Source organism: Gavia stellata, chromosome 9, assembly GCF_030936135.1.
Source record: "Gavia stellata isolate bGavSte3 chromosome 9, bGavSte3.hap2, whole genome shotgun sequence".
NCBI lineage: Eukaryota > Metazoa > Chordata > Aves > Gaviiformes > Gaviidae > Gavia > Gavia stellata.
This window is the reverse complement of record NC_082602.1, coordinates 28,957,828-28,982,442: the sequence shown is the minus strand read 5'-3', so window position 1 is coordinate 28,982,442 and position 24,615 is coordinate 28,957,828. Positions and strand designations below refer to the sequence as shown.

At 41.7% G+C, this 24,615-nt stretch overlaps 1 protein-coding gene across 1 annotated transcript in view; it reads left to right on the top strand.

Annotated features, from left to right (window-relative positions):
* Positions 1–24,615, top strand: part of LOC104258436 (VPS10 domain-containing receptor SorCS1-like) — a 304,871-nt gene that overhangs the window by 70,590 nt on the left and 209,666 nt on the right. Inside the window, exon 2 of the mRNA XM_059820842.1 lies at positions 23,346–23,413. Coding sequence (XP_059676825.1) covers positions 23,346–23,413 — 68 coding nt within the window. The remainder of the gene's footprint in view (positions 1–23,345; positions 23,414–24,615) is intronic.

Here is a 24,615-nt window from a genome sequence, read left to right as displayed (position 1 = left end):
GAAAACAATTGCTCACCACCCTCTGACCAACGCCCAGCCTGTCCCCAAGCAGCAGTCTCCTGGCCAGCTTTCCCCCTAGTTTATATGCTGAGCATGACATTATATGGTATGGAATATCCCTTTGGTCAGTTGGGGTCAGCTGTCCCGGCTGGGTGCCCTCCCAACTTCTTGTGCACCCCCAGCCCACTCACTGGTGGGGTGGTGTGAGAAGCAGAAAAGGCCTTGACGCTGTGTAAGAACTGCTCAGCAATAATGAAAACATCCCTGCATTATCAATGCTGTTTCCAGCACAAATCAAAACCACAGCCCCATACTAGCTACTATGAAGAAAATTAACTCTTTCCCAGACAAAACCAGCACACATGGGCAAGTCAATTATGCCAAATAACTAAGGGCAGTTAGATAACGCGCTACTTTGCACTGTGGTGTCGAAATGAAAACTGGGAGCAGATGGCAGATGCGTGTCTGTCTTGTAAGCAGTGGGCTGAATAGGCAGCTCTATGATGTCCCTTCCTGCGTCTTTTCATGCAGGCAGCACCCCAAAACAGCACATTTCCACACACCTTTTACATGAAATAGCCAAAGGTTATAGGAGACTTTGTAGTGCATATAAGACTACAGCTCATGAAGTAGAACCCAAGCTAAGCACTGCTAATGTGCATGTGAAAATATATTTGGCCATAAAGATGATACAGACATATCTGGTTTTGAGACTATGAAGTATAAGGCCCCTTCTGAGAACCATAGGCTTGCGTTTTAACCACTACTGCATTTCAAACTAAGAATTCAGCAGAATCTCCCACGTAAGACTCATAATGCTTTGTTGGCTAATGTAAATAATTCATTTATCTGTCTTAACGTGCAAATGGTGAGGCTCAGGTAGTCACAGCACCCTGTTTGGAGAGGATGACAGAAACTGGGGATTTGAAGTGCAAGCTTACGGTGTTGATCATTGATTTTTGTGTGGCTGATTTTTATTTCCATTGCTTAGATTTTAGACTACAAGGTTGTCTAAAAATGAGATGAGAGATGACTAACATTCTCGTGTTGTGTTACTCCAGTGGCCCTGTGAATGATGCTGCAAGTCTGAAGATAGTTTGCTTCTTACAGACAGTTGCATTCTCAATACTTGCCTTTGGAAGAAGAGGGGTCTCTGGCACTGCTATACAGATTCTGAGGTGATTTCAGTCTAAACCAGGGAGAAAAATTACTTTTGATATCTGATTTTAGGACTGTGGTAAGTCTTGTGTCTGCTTTACAGGCCAAGAGCTAATAAATGTCGGTGTTATAGCCAGTGAAAATATCATGGAATGAAACACAAAGAAAGAGTCTACAAATACAGTTTGATTTTCTGTTTGGTGTTGCTGCTCCCTGTTTTCCTTGAACACCAGCACTTAGAAACTCTTCATCTCACCTTATCTTTTGCATGATGCCTGAACAGTTCAAAGTCACCTAGGAGATGCAATATGCCGAATTCTTATTCACTTTATATTTTTACATGGATGTCTCCATCCTTTTGTTTCCAGATATCTAAAGCTATATACCTTCAAAAAAGGGAGAGAGGAAAGACTGTTTGACTCAGCTTGATTTTTATTTTTTTTTAATATTTTTTTTTCTTTGAGAAACAAACTTCTGGGACCTCATTACTTCATTCCCTTAGAAAGAAAGACAACAGCTGCAGTAGAAGGTGACTCATAAGTGCAAATGACAGGCTTGCAGAAGCTAGATTTGGACAGGAAAAAAATTACATTGTCTTACAGTTGGAATGAAAGGTGAACCTATTTTTTTTTTCATATAGCTTGCTTTATTTCTTTAGTACCCTACATAAAATGAGATTACTTGTCCTGTAAGTAGAAAGTAAAGGAGAATAACATAATTTCTGATGTAACACATTAAAGTGAGGTGGAAAAACTCAGTTCTCCAGTCACAAATGTTTTTAGTTGCCTAATTCACCAACACACCAGTGAGGACCACTGTTACTGTGGTGGTTGGAATAACTAATGATACCTTGGAATAGGTGACTGTTTGAAATGCTAAGAATGAAACAGCCCACAGGAGAACTGATTGTGAACCCCTTGCTGCAGGGGATTTTGCTGTGTGTTTTCATGTTCTGTTGGTTTGGGGTTTTATCTGGGGTGGGGAGGAGGGAAGGACGGAACAGTTCTAAAGAAAAAAGGGTAAGTGGAGAAAACAGCTGTTTGGAGATTTTTTTAAAGCTTTTGAATAATTCAATTTGATTTTCTTTGGGAATAGTAAATGAGACTGTGCCTGTTTAATGTAAAAACAGACAAGTTCAGTTGAGCTTGAACAGTGCACTTGAAGGGAGTTTAGATTGCTTATTTCTATTCTAGCCAAATCATCAGCATTTAAAAGCAATTTAAGAACCTGCAGTCATAATAGTCTATTTACTTAAGAAGAAAAAAATAAATTAAACATGGCATTTTGTTTAATAAGTAGAAAGTATTTTATTTAATTGCAGAGCAGTTGCCCTCAATCTAGAGACTGCTGATAAGGTACTCACATAACTGGGGCTATAAGTCTATGCTAAAAGTCCTTTGCATATATAGATATGTTTATATATTGTGCTGGTAAAGTACTCTCTAAACATGTATGGTTGTGTTGACGAGACAGGGATTTGCACCGCTGTGATGGAAGTAGAGCTACTGTCCCTTGACCAGCTTTGACCAACGCAATCAATATAGCTGTTAATTGCTTCCCTGGCAACCTCTGTCCATGCAGGGTCACATTGCTGGTCAGTGTAGGCAAACCAGCAGAAAGATAAACATATCTGAGACTCTGGAATAGAGCTCAAGCTAAACTGAGAAAAATATTTTTCACTGCTCTTTTTCCATCAAAATTCAGAAGATATATATGTTTTGATTTGTACCTAAAAACACACACACAGCGAAAATTGTAACACTTGATTTTTTTGAAAGCTTTTCTCCTGCCTGTATGGGTTTGGGTTTTTTAGTTTTCCTTTGGGGGCTTTCCTTCCTCTTCCTGCTCCATTTTCCTATATTTATCTTCTTTTCTAACAAGTAATGTAGGAAACAGATTTTGAAGGGCAAAGCATAGTGAGGTAAACTTTGCTATTTCCTGTCAGTAGTGAGACTGTCATTTGATACAGATTTTTGTTTCATACCATCTTGACCTTCTGTTTCTCCCTTCCAAAAAAAACCAACCCCAAACAACCCAAAAAGCTACTGAAATCTTTACTGTGAATTGTTGGTTGTACATATGGAAGGAGGAACTATATTAACCAGCTTTGCTAGTCATCTAGAATTGAAGTAATAGTTTGCTCCTGTACTAACACAAAGTGCTTGTCATTGTAAGGCTAGGTCCTATTGCTATCTACACACCTCTTTTTTTCAAAGTATTTGAAGGCAGAACTTAGAACTTTGGTCCTCAGGAAGTGGAAAAGAAGAAAGTGAATCTGTTGTCCAGCAATACAGCAGTGTATCTATGAAATGAACACACGTCTCCAGAAAACCCATGGTGTACTGCCCTTCCTGCCTACCAGTCTTTCAGTATCAGCCACTAAAAGCTTTAGGGACAGATTAAAAAAATAATAATAATTGAAAATGCAGATCACTGCATAAACAATGTGCTCGTGCAGTGCCATGTCTATCTAATTTATGCATAGAATTAGTGTAATTGCCAGTGCAAGCTGGGTAATTGGGTGTGGAAATTATGAGCATGATTTCCTCATCTGCAGAAGCTGCAATGAAAATCAGTTGCGCTTTATTTACTTAAAGCAGTCTTTTCCACAATAGCTTATCCTTTGGTGCAGATGAACTCAGTGGGACTGATCACTCTTTGCTGTGGCAGCATGCGGTTTCAGAAGTCCCAGGATAGGGAGCAGAGTGGGTCTGGAAAAGACAGCTGGATAGCAGAGAGGTTTTTCCCTAAACAGTCAGCGCTGTTGAAGCAGGAGCTGCTCTGTTCCCTCCTGATTTTTTTTGCACACGTCGTCCCAATTAAGAGAGAGAAAGGTGTTTTCTTGAGGAACTCCAGCTTGTGTAACTTTTCACCTGTGAATGATGTTGGCAGTTTAATGCTTCCTGTTGAAGAAGAACAAAGACAAACATCAATGTGTTGCTGCTCTCTCACCTAGCAGTTCTTATAGGGACTAACCCTCTGGGGAGGAGCATGGCAGGGGTTTGCAGAGGCACTGGGGGTGATTACCGGAGGTTTCCTGGGTGCAGCGGCATCAGGTGCCGTTGGTGCCGGCCGGGCTGAGCTGCGCTTTGTGCTGCTGACGGCAAGGATTGCATTCGGTTTGCGCCTTTCTCTCTGCCAGGTGTAGAGTTCCTTGTCGCTTCGCTATTTTGACATGAGTAATTGCTTTGCTTTCTGCATACAGGGGGAGGAAGGAGCAGGGAAAAGTGGGAGGAAGCAAACGACAAAAAACTCTTTGGCTCTGTCTTTGACTCCAGGGTGTCTGGATGTTTTTCCTAGCAAGATCAGTATTGGTGAACCAGAGTTATTGCCTCTTCATCTGTTTCTTCTCAAGTAAAATGTTCTGGCTCATTTCGTGCTGATATTTTCTGCACCTTTTCAAACTGTGCTAGAAATTTAACATAGAGTTAATGCTAAATAACATGTTTCCTCTGTGAAGGAAATTAAAGCCAAAGGACCTGAGTTTGTTCTTCAGGAAATAATGTGACATTTTCAGCCTGGTTTTGCTTTAATCATCTTCTAAAATGCTTAACAGTCTTTTTTTTTCTGTTGAAGAAGAAACTGGTTTAAAAAGAATAAGGATAAGACAGTTTTTATGGAAAGATTTTACTGGTTTAATGACATGTCAGTCAGTTACAGCTGAGTAGTCTTTAATCGTTAGATGCATTTGGGTAGTGATAATCCCTTTTAAAATTATAGGAAGCTCATTACTTAGAGCTGAATTTTATTTTGGGTTGTCACAAGTAAATCTGTAGAGTTGATACCTTTTCATGCTGGCTGTAACTTACCCCAGAAAAAGGAAAGGCCACTGTCTGGTGATGCTGTGTCTTGGTATTACATCTTCACTATTCAAAAAAATCATAATGACAGCTTTTAGGTTCTTGAGACTTTTTCCAGATGAAAGATGTACATGTTTGTCTCTGTTTCATAAGATATATATTTTTTTTTTTAAGTCATAGTTTCTATCTTTTTAACACAAATGGGAAAGCAAGCTTTTTTTACTTCATAAAATTGCACATAAGCCCCTGCTGTAGTGTCAGGCAACTCTTTTTAGTACAGCAGATATTGCAAGACCTGTGATAATATTGAGGGAGCTTTCTCACAGGGAGGGTACATACAGTGTTGCTTCCCCAGTCACCCTCTACTATCAGGTATGTGCTTTCTGTGAGCATGGTGCAAATAGCATCAGTGTTGTCCTTTGCAAATTAGGAAGTGGCTTTCATTAGTTTTTCTGAAAAAATTAATTTTACTAAGTTCAGTACTAACAGAATTTCTTTCTGTGTTTCAGTTTGGGGGGTAGCCTTCAAAAGTATGCATTAAACTTTCTCTGCAGTGGGAAAAAAAAGGGGAAAGCCCTTGGAGACCTGAGCTTCCTGCAGCTTATAAACTTTTTTCAGGTCTTTTGGGCTTAGTGCAGTTTGTGGGGTGGAAGAGTTGCAGCCCTTGGACACATCATCTCTTTCATTTGGACTTTCCCAGTTGTGTGTGTTTCTTAGTGAGGCAAATCTTTCAGTGAAGGAAATTGGAGGCAATAATTGATGATGTTCTGCTGCTTTCCACTGGCTAAAGATCTGGTCCTTGGAGTGCATTACCCTGGTTGTAGGAATTTCTCAGAATGTCTTGCCTTCCCTGAATGGTATGCCCAAGTGGTGGAAAATATCGGTGCTCCACTGGAAACATATAGAGTGATACCAGTTTGTCACCTACCTCTTTAATCTCTTTGGGGAATATACACTGCTAGTGGTGCTTATGGTACAACACTGAGCTACTTGATTAACAGCAAGCCAAGGGTAAAGGCTAATAATCTACTTTCCCGACTGAGCTTTATGGAACAGGCAGCTGAGGATAAAGGTGGTAGGTGACACGATGAGAGTATTTTTCTTCCATTAGACCTATTTATTCAGGTGCTTGGGTAGCGTAAAGGCAGAAATAGGGAAATACCATTCTCCCTGAGAACAGGTGTTGGGCAAGCAGAAGAGAGTGTGGGGAAAAAATTGTATGTGCTTCCCTGGAGGCACACGTGTCAAATGTAAAACATAAGTCAAAGGCATTGGAATATAAAGCTTCATTCCATACCTGTGTCTTGATAAATGGCTGACTGTAAGCATAAGACAAATTAGTTTAGTAGATGGGTCAGTGAACTGGTGACAGGGCTGAAAGTCACTGTTAGAAATAATTTGGGATGATTGTCTGCTATAATAAATGAATCCATGTTATTTCTCTAGTGGTTTTGGGAGGCAATGGCTTGCAGGTGAGAGAGGTATGAAATCAATCTTCAGCTTTGGGGCAAAATACGTATCTCTAAAACCCCTTCTTAGTCGAGGCCAAGGGCACATTAGTTTGCTATAGGATGAAGTTTAATAAGGTTGAGTGGAGAGATCAGTGGACTAGAATTTTGGCATGCAATGCTGGAAAATCAGAAATGTGGTGTACGGGGGAGGAGAGACACTTACTTGGCTGTAGGTTTGCATTCAGAAATCAAGTATAGGAAGTGTGGGTTAGATGAACAGACAAGCGTGGTGGACTGAAAACTGGCTGGTAGCTAGAGCTCAGAGGGTTGTGATTAGTGGCACAGAGTCTAGCTGGAGGTCTGTAACAAGTGGTGCTCCCCAGGGGTCAGTACTGGCTACAGTCCTCTTCCATATATTCAGCAATGACCTGGATGGAGGGATAGAGTGTGCCCTCAGCAAGTTTCCTGATGACACAAAACCAGGAGGAGTGGCAGACACACTGGAAGGCTGCGCTGCCATTCAGCGTGACCTGGACAGGCTGGAGAGTTGGGCAGAGAGGAACCTCATGAAATTCAACAAAGGCAAGTGTAGGGTAGTGCACCTGGGGCAGAATAACCCCATGCATCAGTACAGGTTAGGGGCTGACCTGCTGGAGAGCAGCTCTGTGGAAAGGGACCTGGGAGTCCTGGTGGACAACAGGATGGCCATGAGCCAGCAATGTGTCCTTGTGGCCAAGAAGGCCAATGGCATCCTGGGGTGCATCAAGAAGAGTGTGGCTAGCAGGTCGAGGGAGGTTATCCTCCCCCTCTACCCTGCCCTGGTGAGGCTGCATCTGGAGTACTGTGTCCAGTTCTGGGCTCCCCAGTTCAAGAAGGACAGGGAACTGCTGGAGAGGGTACAGCAAAGGGCTACAAAGATGATTAGGGGACTGGAACATCCTTCTTATGAGGAAAGGCTGAGGGACTTGGGTCTTGTTAGTCTGGAGAAGAGAAGACTGAGGGGGGATCTTGTTAATGCTTATAAATACTTAAGGGGTGGGTGCCAGGAGGATGGGGCCAGTCTTTTTTCAGTGGTGCCCAGTGACAGACAGACAAGAGGTAAAGGGCACAAACGTGGTCATAGGAAGTTCCATCTCAACATGAGGAGGAACTTGTGTACTTTGAGGGTGGTAGAGCACTGGAACAAGCTGCCCAGAGAGGTTGTGGAGTCTCCTTCTCTGGAGATATTCAAAACTCGCCTGGACATGTTCCTGTGCAACCTGCTCTAGGTGAACCTGCTTTGGCAGGGGGGGTGGGCTAGATGATCTCCAGAGGTCCCTTCCAACCCCTATCATTCTGTGATTTCTTTTGTAGCAAAGGAGTATCTGAGGGTGGAGAAATAATTTTCAAGCTGTTGAGTGCTTCTGAAATTAAATCTCTAAATCAATACCCTGGTGCTCCCAGATTGTCTTTGACTTGCCAGAGCTTCAAGTGTCTGGATCCCTTGTCAGACTTTAAGGGATGAATCTTGACCATAGAGCTTTGTATCAATAGTTCTGTATTTGTAGGAAGGAACTCATATGATGTTAACATTCTGTGGAAGAACACCCAGAAATCCTGAAACCCCAAAGTTTTCAGTTTAAAACATTTGTATTACAGAGTCTGAGCTTCTCAGAAGAGCTCAAAATATGTTTTCTCCAGCTTTCACTGTTGCATTGATGCAGCTGATATACTGAAACAATATACTTCTCTACAGTGTGTTGAGAGGAACGGGCCATTTTTCTGTGCTTAATTTTGTTGATAAGTACTAATAGTAATTTTTTTTAAGTTATAGGGATTTTGAAAATGATGATTAATACACTGATTTCCATTTTTAACAAGCTTAATAAGGGATATGGCAAAACCAACAGGGAGATAGGGATGTGTGGGCTAGTTCCAGGATCGAGTTGACACCCCATCAGGAAATCCTCCTTGCACCTGTGTGTTGGTCTACTTTTGTTTAATGTAAGAGCTGGGGATTTGGCCCAAAGCATAGGTAAAGGAGTTGAAGGGTGTGACAGAGAGACAGACAAAGGAGCTTACGCTTTTGAGAGATCAAAGACACTCTCACTAGGGGGAATGGCCAAACCAGTGCTGTTTCTTATCGTCATGTCTGAAAGTCCAAAAGGACATCTGATTCCATAGGAAGATTTTAATCATCTTTGCTCCAACTGGAAGACAGCACTGGTCAGATGTCATAAAAAATGGTCAGTGATTTGGGTGCTGCAGTTCTGGTAAGGGGCTTCTACCCAGTAGCCTTTTGTTCTTGGTTTTGCCCTCTGCTGAGAGAAGAAGCCAGCAACTGTCTTGGCTTTTTCACTCCAAAAAGATCACATGAAAACCCCCAACTTAAATAGTTTATATATAGTAAAATGAGAATATCTCCCCCTACATCCCACTTGACAGTGAATGAGGAGGAGAAGGAGGAGAAATGAAGATGAAGGTCACCAGTCACTTAGGACTACTGTGCCTCTCTTACACTTTCTGCCAAAGCCTTGAGAATATAGGCAGAAGGCAGCTTAGGTTTGTTATCCTTCAGATAATAGGATCTTAGTCACACATCTTAATAAGATTTTTGTGCGTTGGTTTGTAATATGCTTTGACTTCCCCCTCCTTTTGAGTTAGCTTTCTCATAAAACGTGTGCTGGGAGAAAGAGATGTGAGGTGCAATTTAGCATCCTGCCCCTTATTTTTAAGAGATGAACCCTCTGCAGGAGATAGGCATGTGTGTTTCTTTTTATTTTATAACTATGAGGCAGCTAAAATCTAGCAAGTTCTCCTCCTGACAGATAGGAAGGACCCCAGGTCAGAATTTCTTGTAATTACAAAGTCTTGATTGTTTTATCCTCCTTTTATTCTGTTTTATCCTTCTTTTATCCCCTTCATCCTTCCTTGTCTTGCTCAGAGTCCTGAAAGGGTGCAGTTCCTATTCCTTGTTGTTTGGTGGAAAGCCTTCACCTCTTCCACCAAATCTAATCTCTCCCCCTTTTCCCCTCCAACATGGTTAAAAAATATGGCAAGAGAAATCTGAGACTGGAGTTTGCAGGGGAGGGAAAGGTTGTAGAGGGCAATGAGGGCCTTTTTGAAGAATAAAAACCTTGGGATTTTTTTTTTTTTTAACTTGAGGGGACTGTTATTTTGGCCACTGTGCCACTGAAAGTATCTGAGGCCTAATACCTTCCCTAAAGATATTTAGCATTAATATGTCTTGATTTATATAGTAGTTATAAATACTATGGCCCATTAAAAGATGGAATCATTCGTTTCTGTTGGACTCCTTCCCAAAGGCATGGGAATGTGAGCTGAATGTGCTTTGAACCCTGTGGAGGTAAATACCAGATACACTCTTTTCTATGGAGGGTGTAGTTTAATATAAACAGCTGTCTTTGCACTTCAGTCAGTGGCGAGTCTGCAGCTGGTGCAGGTAACTCGTGAGCGCTAGCTCATGTGCAGCTGGTCTGGTCTTTTGACTGGAGACTCAGTAACGGGTTTTCTGTCCTGCATGGTTCTATCTTTCCTCCAGTCCTGTTACACTCTTCAGCTTTTTCTATGTGCATGTGGTTGTGCTCTAAATAAGATCAGGAGAATGAGAATAACCTAATAGTTTTGTCTGGAGGAAGTATCCCTAATCAGGTGGGTATGTTTCCCCATCACAATACTAATTTCAGGCTTCTCAAATGATGGGCTATGAATCCTGTCTTGTGACCATGGGCACTTGCATTATTTTTACATAGTAGACACAATTTTAGTCTTTCTATCAGTGTATGACCATGCAGCTCCATTTTAAGGTTTGTGTGATCTGCTTCTTGAGGAAGTTTGCATCTGTGCTGCAGGTCAGCAGATGTTCTCAGCTTCCCAAAGTGTTGTTTTGCCAGCACTAACTTCATGGGGATCCTAGATGGGAATGCAGCAAGAGGTCCCACTCAGTGGGTGCAGTTTTCCAAGGTGCAAACTTTATACATGGTTGTTATATCAATGCTTGTGCTTGTTACTAGGGTTGCCCCGGCTGGCTGTCAGAGTTGATGATGCCAATGGGAGCTGGTTCATTTTTAGCTGGTGGCTGTAAATTGGATGGGGGGCGGGGAAGGACAGTAAGATAAAAAGAAACAACCCATAATTCATGTTTTAATGACAGGGTGTGTGTTTGGTTTTTGGGGTTTTTTTGGTTTTTTTTCCCCCCAAAAAAGAACTGGGGGAAGTATCTTACTTTGAATATATCTCGCTTCCTTTAACAAGTTGTTTTTGACTAAGCCTTCCTGTCTTTGCTAAAATACAACAGTTTTCATTCTGACAGCATCAACCTGTTCTACAGAATATAGAGCCCCAGTGAGAATAGACCTTTAAGAGGAATTTATATCCCAAGTCTTAAATGTGCACTTTATATCTATTATGATCCCTGAGTGCCTGTTAAGGGATTACTTGCATCTTACCATCCTAAGTTTCTTTCCATAAACAAATGAAACCTTTGAGTCTGAGGTTCAAGGAATATGCTCAGATGAAACATGGTTTAACAGCTCTTTGGGGAGAAAGAGATAAGGTGGGAAAGTGAAGAATTGATGACCTATTAACTGTTTCAATTTCCCACCTTGAATTATTGACAACATGTGACATTACAACCTTACAAATTACTGTCTATAAACGGCTCGGAAAATATGACCTTTGCCTTACAATTGGTCTCAAGATGCCTTCCAGCTTATTACAAACAGCTGCTGCTGGCATATTTTGTTGCAGCTGGAGTGGGTGAAAGAATGCAAGGAACTGAAGAACTTTTCTTGTATAATCAGACAATCTCAGATAACAAAATGTGCTGGGTGATGGCTGAAATGTCTCTTTTTGAGACTGGCCTCACTCTTCTGGAGTTTTAGGGTCATTTAATTTTCAGGAATAAAGACATCCCATTAGTTAAGGTTAGTTGTCCTTATGTTCTGCCCTGTCTCTTTCTAGAGCAAATGGTGATTCTGTTCATAGATGCTAGAAAGCCCTATGTTACTCTAATTCCTCCCACTTCCTTGATTGTGGTGACCAGTGAGGGCAAGCTGAATGGATGGTTTGTCTCATTTGTTCATGGCAAACCAAGTGCACTAAATTCTTGCTTTGTTTTGTTGTTCATGTGATTAACACGCAAACTAAAGTAAGTGTTGTGCTGAATTTGGCCCTGAGATTTCTGCTGATTTTGGAGAAGCTGAGAACACAAGGACTTGATTTTGCATCTTTTCTTCTTAGCACTATTGAGGAGTAACAAGTGACCAAATTAGTGTTGGCAGCCAGAGAGCTCATAAGGCACTTTCTGAATCCTGGGCCTGTGCCGAATTAATTTCTAATTTAACTCCATTAACAAAGTGATGCCATAAGATGAGACCTACCACATTTGTCTACAGTGATGCATTTTATCGTCTTCTGTTAGTATAAGATGTGTAGGGAGTGCTAGAAGAGTGTTTGTGGGGGAGCTGGTATTTGCAAGAATAGATGTCCCCAACACAGTGTAAGAAAAGACTGCTGAATAAAAGTAATATTTGCACAAAGCTTGTTTTCTCAGTTTCTGGGAAACATACCTTGTGTCTCTTAGTATAGTGTTGTTCATCACTGACTGAAGATCAGTCAAAAAAGTCTATGTTCCTATCTGTGTTGATGCAAAAAGACAGTAGGATTATAGGAAGGGGAATAGAAATCTTGAATTTGACTCATGTGTTGTTAGAGCTAGACAGGGTGGAAGCTGTGATTTAAAGTTAGAGCAGGTCAGGACCTTATGAAGTCCATCTCTCCATGCATTAGAGGACAGGGAAGAATGATTTCAGCAGTGAAGACCCAGGAGTTCATCGGAGTAGGTATTCCCTCCTTGCCTTCCGTAACAAACTCTCTTAAACTCTGCGTGCTTGATGTGTGTAATAAAACCAACCTACATCACAGAGCTGTTGTTAGGAGTGATCAATTAACGTTTTCAGGGCACTTTTGGGACCTAAAGATGAAAGGCACTTTTCACTACCCCTGCTGCCCCAGCATGAAAGTTCTACTTTAAATATTCAATTTCTTCCCTGGGGTGAGAGGGAGGCAGTCTATTATTCAAGGACATCATCCTTATCTCTGTTGTAGTTGCCTTGTGGCCATGCAACATCACTCAATAATTCTGTCAAGTAGTATCTCTTGCTTGTGACAGAGTGCTAAACAGTGATTTATTGCTTGAATACACATTGGTTTCATGAAAGTGATTTGTTTAAACAAGAGTAAAGAGGTAAATTATTCATTGAATGCTAATTTTTCACTTTTGTATTCTGTAGTGAGCTCCAGAATAAGCAATCTGGGTATTGTATATACCACATGAATCCCAGTTTTTTGGTTGTGTGTATTCCCCCACCCCCAGGACATGGCTCCTTTCCCAAGGAAAGACCTCTAATTTCAGCCGGTCTCAACTTTGTTGCCTTTTGTGATGTTTTTCCTCTTCATTCTTTCTTCAGATAGAGTTGGGTGAATTATGTCCAAGTGGAGGCTTAGATTACTGGTTTGGGAAATACTGTGTGTGTTTGGAGTTTATGGGTATTTCTAAACCCTTCAGAAACTTTTGGGTCCTAACCAGGAAGGCACCACCATAAATATAGCTTGCAAAGTAGGATCCTAATGGCTGAGTGGCACGTTTCCATAAAGTCTCTTCTTGCATGCACCCTCTTTTTCCAAGAGTGTTGTATGCTGCCAGTGGCTATGCTGGAGCACTAGTTTGCACGTAAGATCAAGTGTCTGAGAAATTCCTCAGAAACAAGTTTTCACTTGTAGATATGCAGGCTTTCCAAATTTGCTTCAGAAATGGCTTCTCAGCATTTAAAATCTTTGTTCCTTGGCAAAGCCCAGAGCCTCCTGAATGTCTGTGAGTGTTTCAATAGCAAGCCCGAGAGCAGGCCAGGTGCAGAACAGCTTAGTGCTTTTCTCCAGTTGACCCTTTCTGGGTGTCCACTCTAAATCACTGGCAGTAACTGTGTGTTTAAGCAAGAGCTGCTGATTGACAGTGAATATAATAGGGCATGAGAGAAGAAATTTCCTTGCAAGTAGTTTAGGGCTTCACCCTCCTCTGTTCTAAATTCTGAAATAATCCCCCAAAGGCCTAGATGGGTATTCAGTGAAATGAATAAACAGAAGACTGCATTTCCCTCTTGAAACGTGCACAGAGCTCTCATGCTAATGGCTTTTAAGCATCAGTGCAATTATAGTGTGTAATCGATTCTCTCTATACCAACTTTTGCAGCTTTTTCCCTTGTTTTTGTCCTGCTTCCCCTCTTTTCTGCCTACTTCTGCCACTGGAATAAAATCTATTATTACATTTACTTTGGAACCTGAATATTTCTGCTTTCTTCTTACAGTAATTTACTCCCTGGAATTTCCTTTTACTCCTTTTAATTTATGGGGTTTGGGTTTTTTTTCAGTTCATTAATCACATGCGGAGCTGATCAGAGATATTTCTATGAAACAGATTCTTATTGAACGAAAGGGGAATTTGTGAAAATGGATTTCAGTGTTGGAAAGAGGGCTCAAAGCTGGGAATTAATTCTCCTTTATAAGTTGTTCAACATGTCAGTGGCCAAGGTGCTTTACTGGAATGTGGTAGGCCAAGGTTTGGGTCCCTTTCGGAGCCAGGAGAAGCAGTCACTTAGTGTCTTGACCTTTGGGCTTTAGCTATTACAGAAACACAATTTCCTTCTCTCTGCTTTGGTGGCGGTAGTATTTTAAATTCTTTTTAGACCGTAACAAATTTCTGTTTCATCCTTATGCCAAGCATGAAGACTGGGACTATCTTTAAAAGATTTGAGGGAGAGAGATGCCTCATTTTGCCTCTCTTTATTATAACTCATATTGTTGTTTCCTCTAAAAGTTGTCACCATGCCAGGGACCCCTACACTGAGAATAAGAGAAACTGCCATATGTCTTCCTCTACTGATTGAATTACACAAGACTAAGACAAGACTAGTATCCATGTTTGGCAAACATTTAATTTCTTGCCTACAGGTGGTTTTCACAGATGCCAAAAATATGAATGACTATAAACAGATTTGGACAAATTCATAAGGGCTAAAGCTACCTATGGTAGCTATAAGAACAAAAGAATTGTCATACTTGGCCATATTCTCTCTCCAACAGCGGCTAAAATTGCATACATGGGAAAACTTGCACAAACATTGTGCTAGATATATTTTATTTATTTGATTGACCTCAGTGCACATCTCTTACTTGAACTTCCCCTGTCTCCCCTTGAACCAGCATTAAGTTTTCACTATCCACAAAATACAGTGGTAAGGAATTTCCCTACTCATGTATATGTAGTATTTTGAACCTCCCAGTTTCACTTGCTGTCCTAGGTCTCGTGTACTGAAAAACAGTGAATAATCAATTCAGGACACTCGTGACTTTATAGATGCCTTTCGTATCTCCTTTGTTGTCTCTTTTTTGGATTGACAGTTAGAGTAATTTCTCACTAAAAAAAGGCCATTCAGCATCTTTGATCATCCTTGCTTGCTTTCTCCAATCCGTTTATTATTAGGTACAATAGCAGCAATAGTTTTTGAATTAGAAGAGTATAATCTGATTGCTGAAAGTTAATAAGGGGAAGAATCACCCTGTACCTGGGCAGTTTTTAATGCTTTCTCTCTAGAATCCTGTTGTCGCCTCCTGTCACAGATGGGATAATGGGCAATATCAGACCTTTTTTCTCTCCATTGAAGGATGCAGAAAAATGAAGGGATTTTTTGCCTTATGGACTCTTCCTAACAAAGACGTGGTGAAATGGGGAGTTGGTAGCCTAGCTGTGTAACCATGTGGCTGTCCTTCTCTATCACCACACTTTTCCTCTTTCCCTTTGCCTGCTGATGTGATTATGTAAGGAAGCCTGTTGATCTGCAATCCAGTTGGAAAGCAAATCATGAAGTCCTCATGTCTCCATAGTTCTTGGTACTTGCATAGTTGTTAGAGACCCTGATACTTGCTGACTGGTATAAAATTGCTAAATAATAATATGAAGAACAAAATTTGTACCAGTAATTTGCCCCAAATGATGAATTCTCTAGAGTTTGTATTTTTTTATTCATGAGCATCCTGTAAAATTCTCAGTCATGAATTATTCAGACTTATTTGTGAATTTATTTGAAAACATTTCCTCACATAGCTGCCTCACCAAAGAGCTCATTGAGAATATTCCTGTGTTCTGGTTGTGTTCCCCCTTTTTTTCCCAGTCCTAAAGTTCTGTGCTGCATTGGGAAGGTAGAGGTGAAGAAGGGAACAGATAGGTGTTGCCCAATTATTTCCAGTCTTTGATTGAATGGTGCATACTCTCAAACACTGCAGTCTAACCTGAGAAACATGGTTTATTAACAAATAATGCATAAGAAATCTTCAAGTCCTTTATCTTCCTGCTCAATTATAGCAGACCAACAAGCTTATGAAAACTTAATTTAGTGCTTCTTTGTTATTGACTTATGTTCCTGCTAAGTAGGAGATGGAAAGGATCTCTAGAGTTTAATAAGGGATTCACGGATCACTGCACATTGAGGTGTACTTAAACTGTCTTGATTGTGGCTGGATATTTGTTTCTTTCTTCCCAATTAGAAGGCAGTGTGGCAGTTTCATCAGGAGTCTTGAAAAAGGATAGTTACACCATTACCAATTTTTGTATAGCTATGTGTGTGTCACAATACCTTATTAACAAAATATTGTTGTACTAAAGACTGCTTGTGTTCTGTGCCTGTGTGAGACAGTCCCTATGCCTAAATATTTGCAGCTCATAACAATAGAGCAACCAAACTGCACATGTGGTGTTTTGAGTCCCAGAAGCTCTGAATGTGTTGCATGCTCCTTGCATGGATGGAGAGCACCACAGGAGTGAGAAGACTGTAGTGACTGCTCTTTTCTCAAATTGTGGCAAATCCTGAAGATCAGGTCGTGGCATAGAGTGTGTAGCTGGCATATGACTGAAACTGGAAGCTTTCTAATAGTTCTAATACAGGACTAATGTTAGAGTTCATGAAGACCCATCTCAATTATCCTATGCTGAAAATTAATATGCTCCTAAGGCTGTGGCTTAAGACAGAAAAATCCATGGTGCTGGACAAGAAGTCAGGACGGAATAACATCCTGAAGGTTTTCATTTGGTGGGGGGGCGGGGGGACACACAACACTCTTTTTTTTTTCAGGGACTTCAGTGGTCAAAAAGAGATGTCTGATTACTGCACAAAACAGTCTACAGAAGAAACGTATTCTCAAACTGATTCAGAAAACTCCTGTAAGTGGTTTGCAGCCAGGTATTAGAAATATTTTATCAAAGACACCATTTGCATCACTTTCAAATGATTTCAACAAAATGTTGAATAAGGAGCAGTCTGTACACGAGTAATGTTGAGAGCTGATGGTGTGCAAGTCAGGGAAGTGGACTATCGACTAAATGTCTTTTAGTTCTGTGGCTTATCCCAGAACAGCTAAGGTCTTGCTTGAAACAAATGCAAACATACATGCAAAGCATGGAAGTCTGAAAACATTAAAGCAGAGGTGCTGGATTTGCCTCCATAAGCAAAGGCCTCTTGCAATTTTGAAATCAGCACTTGAATCCTGTAGGACCAATCTTTCTGACACGGTTTTAGGTCAGTCTAGAGGTAACATTGTAAAAATCAGAGCCCAAGAAGTTATAGTGGACACCTTTAAAAATTTGATTGTGTTCTTCTGTTTGAAAAATCTATATCACCATGGGGCTATAAAAGTTGTTTGTTTGAATTTAGTATGCTGTTGTGCTGTGTAAAGTGGAAAGCATTTGCAGGCAGGATCCTGGGGGTGGTGGTGAGAATACAGCTGATAAAATGTATCCAAGACGAGAACGCTGTTGGTATAAATGAGATGGAGCTGGATTATCACAGACTGCTTTGCATAGTGGGTCTTTAATAATGGTGATCAAACCTTGAACATGATTGTTCCAGTCCACGTCCTTGTTTAACCTAGCTTGAATAACTATGGACATGTTTTAACGTAGTGCTCACGTAGTGTTCCCAGGAATAAATTTGCAATTGTCACTGAGTAGTGTGAAGTGTTACAGATCCCCGATCTAATGTGCTATAAGCTGGCTCAGGTACTGGTTTCTGTGTGGCAGAAGATAGCTCAGTGTAGGCTTGCTTGCTTTCTGGACACACATCCTTAACAGCAGACGGGTTACACAGCTGCAGAGCGTAGCCTGTCACTTCCTTCCCCATGTGTTACAAACCTGATCAGCAGCAGTGCGCAGACTTTTGTTCTCTACCTTCTTGGCCAGCTAGTTCAAGACTGTTTGATGAGACCAAATATTTTTTGCCAGGGGAGGAAAGTCAGGTTGAAGGTAATCCTTGTATTACATTTGGAACTGGCACTGCAGTAAAGGACGAGCTTCGGCCGATACCCTGTGGGAGCCTTGCTAGATGCATTTGTAGAGCAGTTGAAAACAAAGTCAAGACAAAGATTTAAGCCGGTACTAAACCTGGGTCAGAAGTGCAAGGAAAGGTGTGGTGAGACAGTGTGGACCAGTTGAACATGAGGCAAGGTAGGTGTGGGAAAAATTTAGCCATCCTTACCCTAGAATTTCTCCCAAGATAGCAGAGAGCCTCCTAGGGCCTAAACTGGCAAATTCATAGAGCAGTCTCTTCTGTCTAGCCGCTGATTTCCATCTTGAAACCTATAGATGGTTCTCCACATTCCAAGTCTTAAAAAGCAATCACAGGTCAGGAGTGATTAACAAAGTGTGTTTTCCTTGAAAATGCTGTTTTGGTTTGAAGAAAAACATAATGGTGCCCAAGATGGGAATACCCTGTCCTTCCTAGAATAGCCACTGGGAACTGGTTTCCTTTGGGAGACAGGTGAGCCAGGTTTAAGTACCTCTTCTTTCAGTCTGTCTTTTCCCAGGTGAGTGTGCTAACCCACCAAGCCTTCTGTCCATTTCTTGCCTGCTGGGGCTTTTCCCCTTTGTGTAAGTAACAAAACATTTTTAGTGCTATACCTCATGGTTGCCACACTCACTGGGGATGTGGTAAACCCAGGATCAAATATCTTTTGCTCTGAGCTATCAAGGCAGAAGTGATGAAGTTTTCTCTCTCCTTCTCTTCCCTGCTTGCTGTGGCAGAATAACCCACTTCAACTGCTGATCCTAATGAAGAACAGACTTTCCGAAGCCTTGCATTTCTGTGCCATAGGAAGGGTTATCTGTATTCACAGCAGAGCTGGCATAAGACTGGATTTTCAGCTCCTTTTCAATGTATCTTTGGTTTGCTTGTTCTTTTCCTGCTCTTGTTTGCTTGCATTGATTGGTAAGTGGTAAAGAAGGGAGGAAAACACACAGTCCCAGAAAACAAAAACAAAGGAAGAAATTAAAAAAAAAGGTGAGACAGTATTTTTCATTTCATTACTGTGCTTCTTCACAGCCCCTATTCTGACATTTAGAACAACATAGTATGCATGTCTCTGTTCATTAGGTTCCTCAGTACTACATCGTGACAGCCACAGAGGAGGGGAAAAAAAAAAAAAAGAAACAATCTTATACATGAACTAACCTTTGCAGGCTAAATAACAAAGAAATGAGAACAGCAAAGGAGAAATATGTTTCCTGAAAAAGTAAATATAACCAAAATCAGGGCCTTGCATAGGTTATTCAAATATCATTACAAAGGCGAAAAGAGAATACTGAACTCTAGCGCAGAAATAACTAATTTTCTGCCCAATGACTTGTTTGTTTTGCACATATATGTTTGAGCAGATCTATTGCTAGTATATGAACCACAGCAAATGACACAAGGGAGACTGCTGAAACTAGAGATAGGCTTAAAGATATTTGGGTGCTGATACAGATCCTCAAAAATGAGAAAGCTTCCTATAGGAAAGTCTCTCTGTGTTTTGGAAACAGGATATCTGTATCAAGCGGAGATATCTAAGCTATTACCCAACAAACTGGTGCATATGTAGGCTGCAGCATGGTGTCAAATACAAATAATAGCTTGGAAATGTTAAATATTAAGATTTTATCCTAAATTTACATGGAAGCTTAGGATATAGCAATATTATTTAATATTCTAGCTGTAGGTAGTCTGCAACTAACATGCATATTTGGATGCGTCCGGGGATGCCTCTGCAGAAACATTGTTAGAGCTATATCAAAAAAGAAGTAAGATGGAATGCAGCTGGGTTTTTTTGCCCCATCAATTCCAAGAGAACTACAGCACTCTAAGATTGTGTGGGTTTCACTGAAATTTCTGGGGGAAGAAAAAAGAACAAAAGAGACATTTCAGCTCTCTGGAAGTGAAATATTTTGATTTCTCATATTGGCACTTTTAATTTTTTTGTCATTTCATATTCTTTTTGGGATGTTAATTACAATTTTTTTCCCCAAGTAAGGAGATTAAAATTCTTAATGGCATTTTCTTTCATGGAAGTTTTTTGAATTTTCCTCAGTTGGAAAAAACTAAATCTGAGTAGTTTGTGAAAAATAATTCTCAGTCTATTTAACACCAGTAAAAACACACTGCTAATCTTAGTATTCCACAAAAATTAGCCTGATTATAATTCTTCAGTTTTACAGATGGGGAAGGTGTTTCTTGATTATTGTATGATCTTCCTCAAGATTACATCAAACAGTGGCAAAGAATGGGGAGGAAAAACCCACTATTTTTTCTATTTACTCTTCTGAGTTTCTATACCTGCTAGCTTCAGGTCTGCTTCTAAAACTACCAGATGTCAAAATATTCATTAGGGGAATGTTCATTAGAGTCATTTACATCTCTGGTTCCTCTGGCAAGGAGAAGAGGAGAGGGCCAAGGGAAGACAAGGCTTGGAAGAAGATATAAGCAACTATCCTGCAACTGTTCAGCTGCTTTGCAGATCCAAGTGAGGCTCAAAGCCAAGGGTGCGTGTGATTCCCATGTCGTATGGAAGGCCTCCACACAGGCTGGCGCTGAATCTCATTGAGTTCACGCTACCTTTCACACTACTCAGAAAGGCTTTATGTGCATACCCCTTCCCCTTCCTTCCCCGCTCTTCATTTGTATTTCCTTGTTAAGTAGGGGTTTTATAGACCCATTCAGAGGGTGCTGTGAGGGATGACAGCGGCAAGGTTCAGTATCTGGAGCAGACAGCTGCCCTGCTGTCACTGATAAGCATTCCTGGGAGGGTCAAGATTGAAATTTAGCACTTACAAAGCCCTAGCTGGTGGAAGCCTTCGTGAAGCATATGTGCCCACTGCAGCTCTGCATCTGATGCCTCTGCAGGCGGCTGACACTTTGCATGTTGGCCGCCTCTTCAAAGAGGGGCCCTCCAGGCTAGAGGGAGGCACCTCCTGCATGGCAGCGGGGTTGTGTGTTTTGGGGGATGGAGGGAATATCTGTGTCAGGGTTCCCTGGGGAGCAGAGGAGGGGTCATGACTGTTGTGTGAACCACCCCCGTTGTAGCAGGGGATGCATGTTGTTCTCGGGGCCAAGGCAGGAGTCACCGTGGGGCTATTTCAGGGGGACAAACCACTCGGTGGGTTGGGGTCACCATTGTTTGGTCCCCAGTTGCCACAGGGTGGGTGTTGCTGGGGGACATGGTGGGGTCCGGGGTTGGTGGTCAGGGCACGGGAGGGGCCTGGGGGTGGCTTGCTGCTGAGGAGCCATGGGGCAGGGCTGGCGGGGGAAAGAGAGAGGGACCCACTGAGGAAACTGGGACACGGGGATAGACTGGCGGGTCACGCAGGAGCTCAGGGCCGGGCCGGGCCTGGCGCCGGGGGGAGCCTTGGGGCAGGCCACTGTTCTCTGCTGAGGGAGCCTTAGGGCTGCCCTCAGCACTGCTGTGACCATGCCCCACGTCACCTCAGGGCAAGGGGCAGCGCAGGCTGGCGGCTGCCCCACGGGGCAGCGGGGCAGGGCCTTGCAGCCAGCACCTGTCCCACACCAACAGGGGAGCAGGGCAGGCTGGGGGCAGCCCTGGGCATCAGGCACCTCCCTGGGGATGCTCTTCCAGTCTTCGTTTCTCTGTGGAATCATTTGTGCAGTGCACTGAGATACAAAGTCGGGGTGTCTCCCCCCTGCCTTTTCTTTTGCCTGATGGGGTTTATGTTTTACTAGCCTGAATTTGCAGCCAGTTATTTATGGATAGCAGGATGAGGTTCTCATTTTGGACATAAAGCAGTAAGTGGGCATAGTGGGAGGTGGGAGATTAAAATGGGAGCAGATAGTAAGGGAGGCTGCTTTTCTTCCGGAGTCTGTTTGGTGATGGTTGGCCGTGGTAAACCACTGCTTTTTTAGGTGCCTCTCCTGTCTTCCTTGTCAGCTGCATGTGACTTGTGTTCATGCAGATAGGAAATGCTTTGGGCAGTCTCCCTCTGTGCTATGAGGGATTTAACAGAGTTGTGCTGTAGAAACAGATGTCTGTCAGATGTGTGTGCTCTGTCCCCTATACCTTCCTCTATTGCAGTAACTATGCACTTGCTTATGTCCTCAGCTCCCATATCGCCATGCATTCTGCTCTGTCTCACATGCTGAGCGTATTGGAAGGAGACAGTTCCTGGTGTGGCTGGTTTGGGGTTATTGGTGTGTAAAAGGTAGGATGGCTTTTGCCTTCAGAAATGGCAGTGGCGAGGTCTGTTCTCCTCCCGGTGCAAGCAGCCACGTGGCTATTCTGCTGCCATGCTGGTACTAGTTTGTGCAGTGCTTATAGGGACTGAATTATCTCCAGTCCTTTGCTTCTCTGCCAAATTGGTTGAAGTTGGCGCAAGGGAGCAGGGGGTTGTGTATTAGCAAGCCTCATTTCTTAGGAACCCAGGCTGAAAATAATAATGTAGAGGTATATAGATCAGGGTTTTTGTCAGATAAGAAGTGTTGTGCCTCTTTAATTTACTGCAGTTTTAATGGGATAGAGAGGAGGGTAAGATATACTGCGTCCTGGCAGGGAGAAATGAAAAATAAATTAGTAGCAATAGTAATGGTCTGGTAGTTTATGTCCCAAATGTAGGTCTTGTTAAAGGAGCCCATCATCTTGAAAGTCAGTAATTTATTTTTTTTAAAGATATTAACAAAAGAGCAAGCTGAAATGTTTTGCTGGAAATTCTTTTTGCTAAAATTGCTTTCCTCCCCCCGGTAAGATAATTTTATTCTAGAAGTGTCTGTTTTGGCAGGAGGAAAAAGTGGTTTATCAAAAGAGCTAATAAAACTCCTAAACTTGGAAACACTTCTATCCTGGCTAAATCTAAAACTTTTCACTGAAGTCATAGAAATGTTGGCTGTTAGAGACATTTGGAGATCTCTAGTTCATCCTCTTACTGAAAGCAGAGTTATCACCAGCTATAGATCAGGTCAGCCATGACTTTGTGTAGCCAGGTCTTTAAAGCGTCCAAGGATGGAGTCTTTACAGATGTTCTGGGTAGCCTGTCCCAGTGTTGAACTATTTTCCTTATGGAGATTTTTTTCCTGATGTCCAGTCTGAGTCTCCCAGGCCAAAACTAGTGATCATTTGCTTGTGTTATATCATCTGTTACAACAAAGAGTTTGACGGAAGACAGGCCAGTGGGTTATCTGTGCACCACAGCTGTAAACAAGATTGGCAGTTTAAGTGCTTGTGAAACAGAGCAGAAAGTAATCACTATTTCTACTGCATACAGCAGATCTCATCTTGTATCCTGAAACATTGTCTAGCATGTCAGCTCCTTCCCACTGCACTCTGCCTCCTGGGGTTAAGGGAAGAACCTGTTGGTGATATCATGCAGAGGAGCTCAGCTAGAAAAGATCTGATTGGCTCAACATATATCTCTGCAAATACTTCCCATGTCAGTTTAGGCAAATTCTTTTGACAATTCATTCAATTATGGTAAGCACCCATTAAAGGAATCCTAAGTCCTCCCTGGGGTCATTTCAGTTCTATGAGATTGTAATTGTTTGAGACTAACCATGATTTCTTCTTTTGCCTTCAGGTGATTCTAATTCTGACAAAGCTGTATGACTACAACCTGGGAAGCATCACAGAGAGCTCCCTTTGGAGGTATGGAGATAAATTGAGTTAATAATTACCACCTTACTTAAATGGGAAGAGCCTGATACAATTCTTTTATTGAATTTAATTGGATTTTTTATATGTGCTGGAAGGTTTGTAGCTAAACCCTCTCTCTCTCTCCCCCCCCCCCCCTTCTATTCTTTCTTACTCAAGGACATAGAGGCTGAAGTCTTATTTTGTTTCAGCTACATAACGTACCTCAGAAATATGCTATTATTTGATTTCCCCTTTCCCATCTTATTCAGAATTAAATCAACCAGTTGGTTTATTTTTAGAAGAGTTCAACAGCCTTAAGTCCTTGTTTATAATGAAGGCTCTCATGGCTGTCTACTGCCCAAATGATTCTTATGAAAAGTCAGTGCAACTAGGACTGGGGAAATACCTGTGAGCAAGTATTCAGTGTCTGTTTATTCAGAACTGATAGTATTAGTACCAGATAATTGATTTCCACTTGTGTGATGCTGACTTACTAGACTGATTTATAGGGAATGCCTTGATTCTTTCATGATTTCAAAGCATATAATGCACTCTGTTAACCAAAGGGAAGAGTTGGGCCGTGGTTTATTCCTGAAGGCTGTTATTTAGATTCAGTGAGAGCAGATGGTGCCTGTTTTTATCTGTCTGAAAAATGGATCTAAGGTAGTCCCTAGTGGTACTTTCATGAGCTGTAACAGATGAAAGGGACATTGTCTCGTGGTTTCATCAATGAAACTTTGGTGGGAAGTCTAGGCATTTGTATGCTGGTCATTGGTGGAGGTGGACAGGCTACTGTCTTGGTACAAGAAAACTTTGGGTATTTGAAACTAAAACTTCTTGTTAGGATGAACTTGTTTTAATAAACTTGTTTAGGAAAGATTTTTCATTTCCAAGGAAGAATTTTGGGTCAGAAGTAGAACAAATAACCTTTATGTTCAAGGAGCTGAGCAGGGTTTTAAGAGAATGACGGAGGAGGGATTTGACATGGAGTATATTCTGAACTCAGGCTAGTGCTCTACCCACTGGCCTGAAGAAATAAAACGATCAAAAACAACCCCAAAACAAAAAACCAAAACCCTAAAGAAATACAAAACTTCTAGGATTTGTTCTGAACAGCAACAGGAACACTCAAAAGTATTAGTATTTTGTGGGGTTGGATAAATGGTTTCTCATCCTGCTGTGGGGGGATAATCAGACCTTTCCATTTCATATAT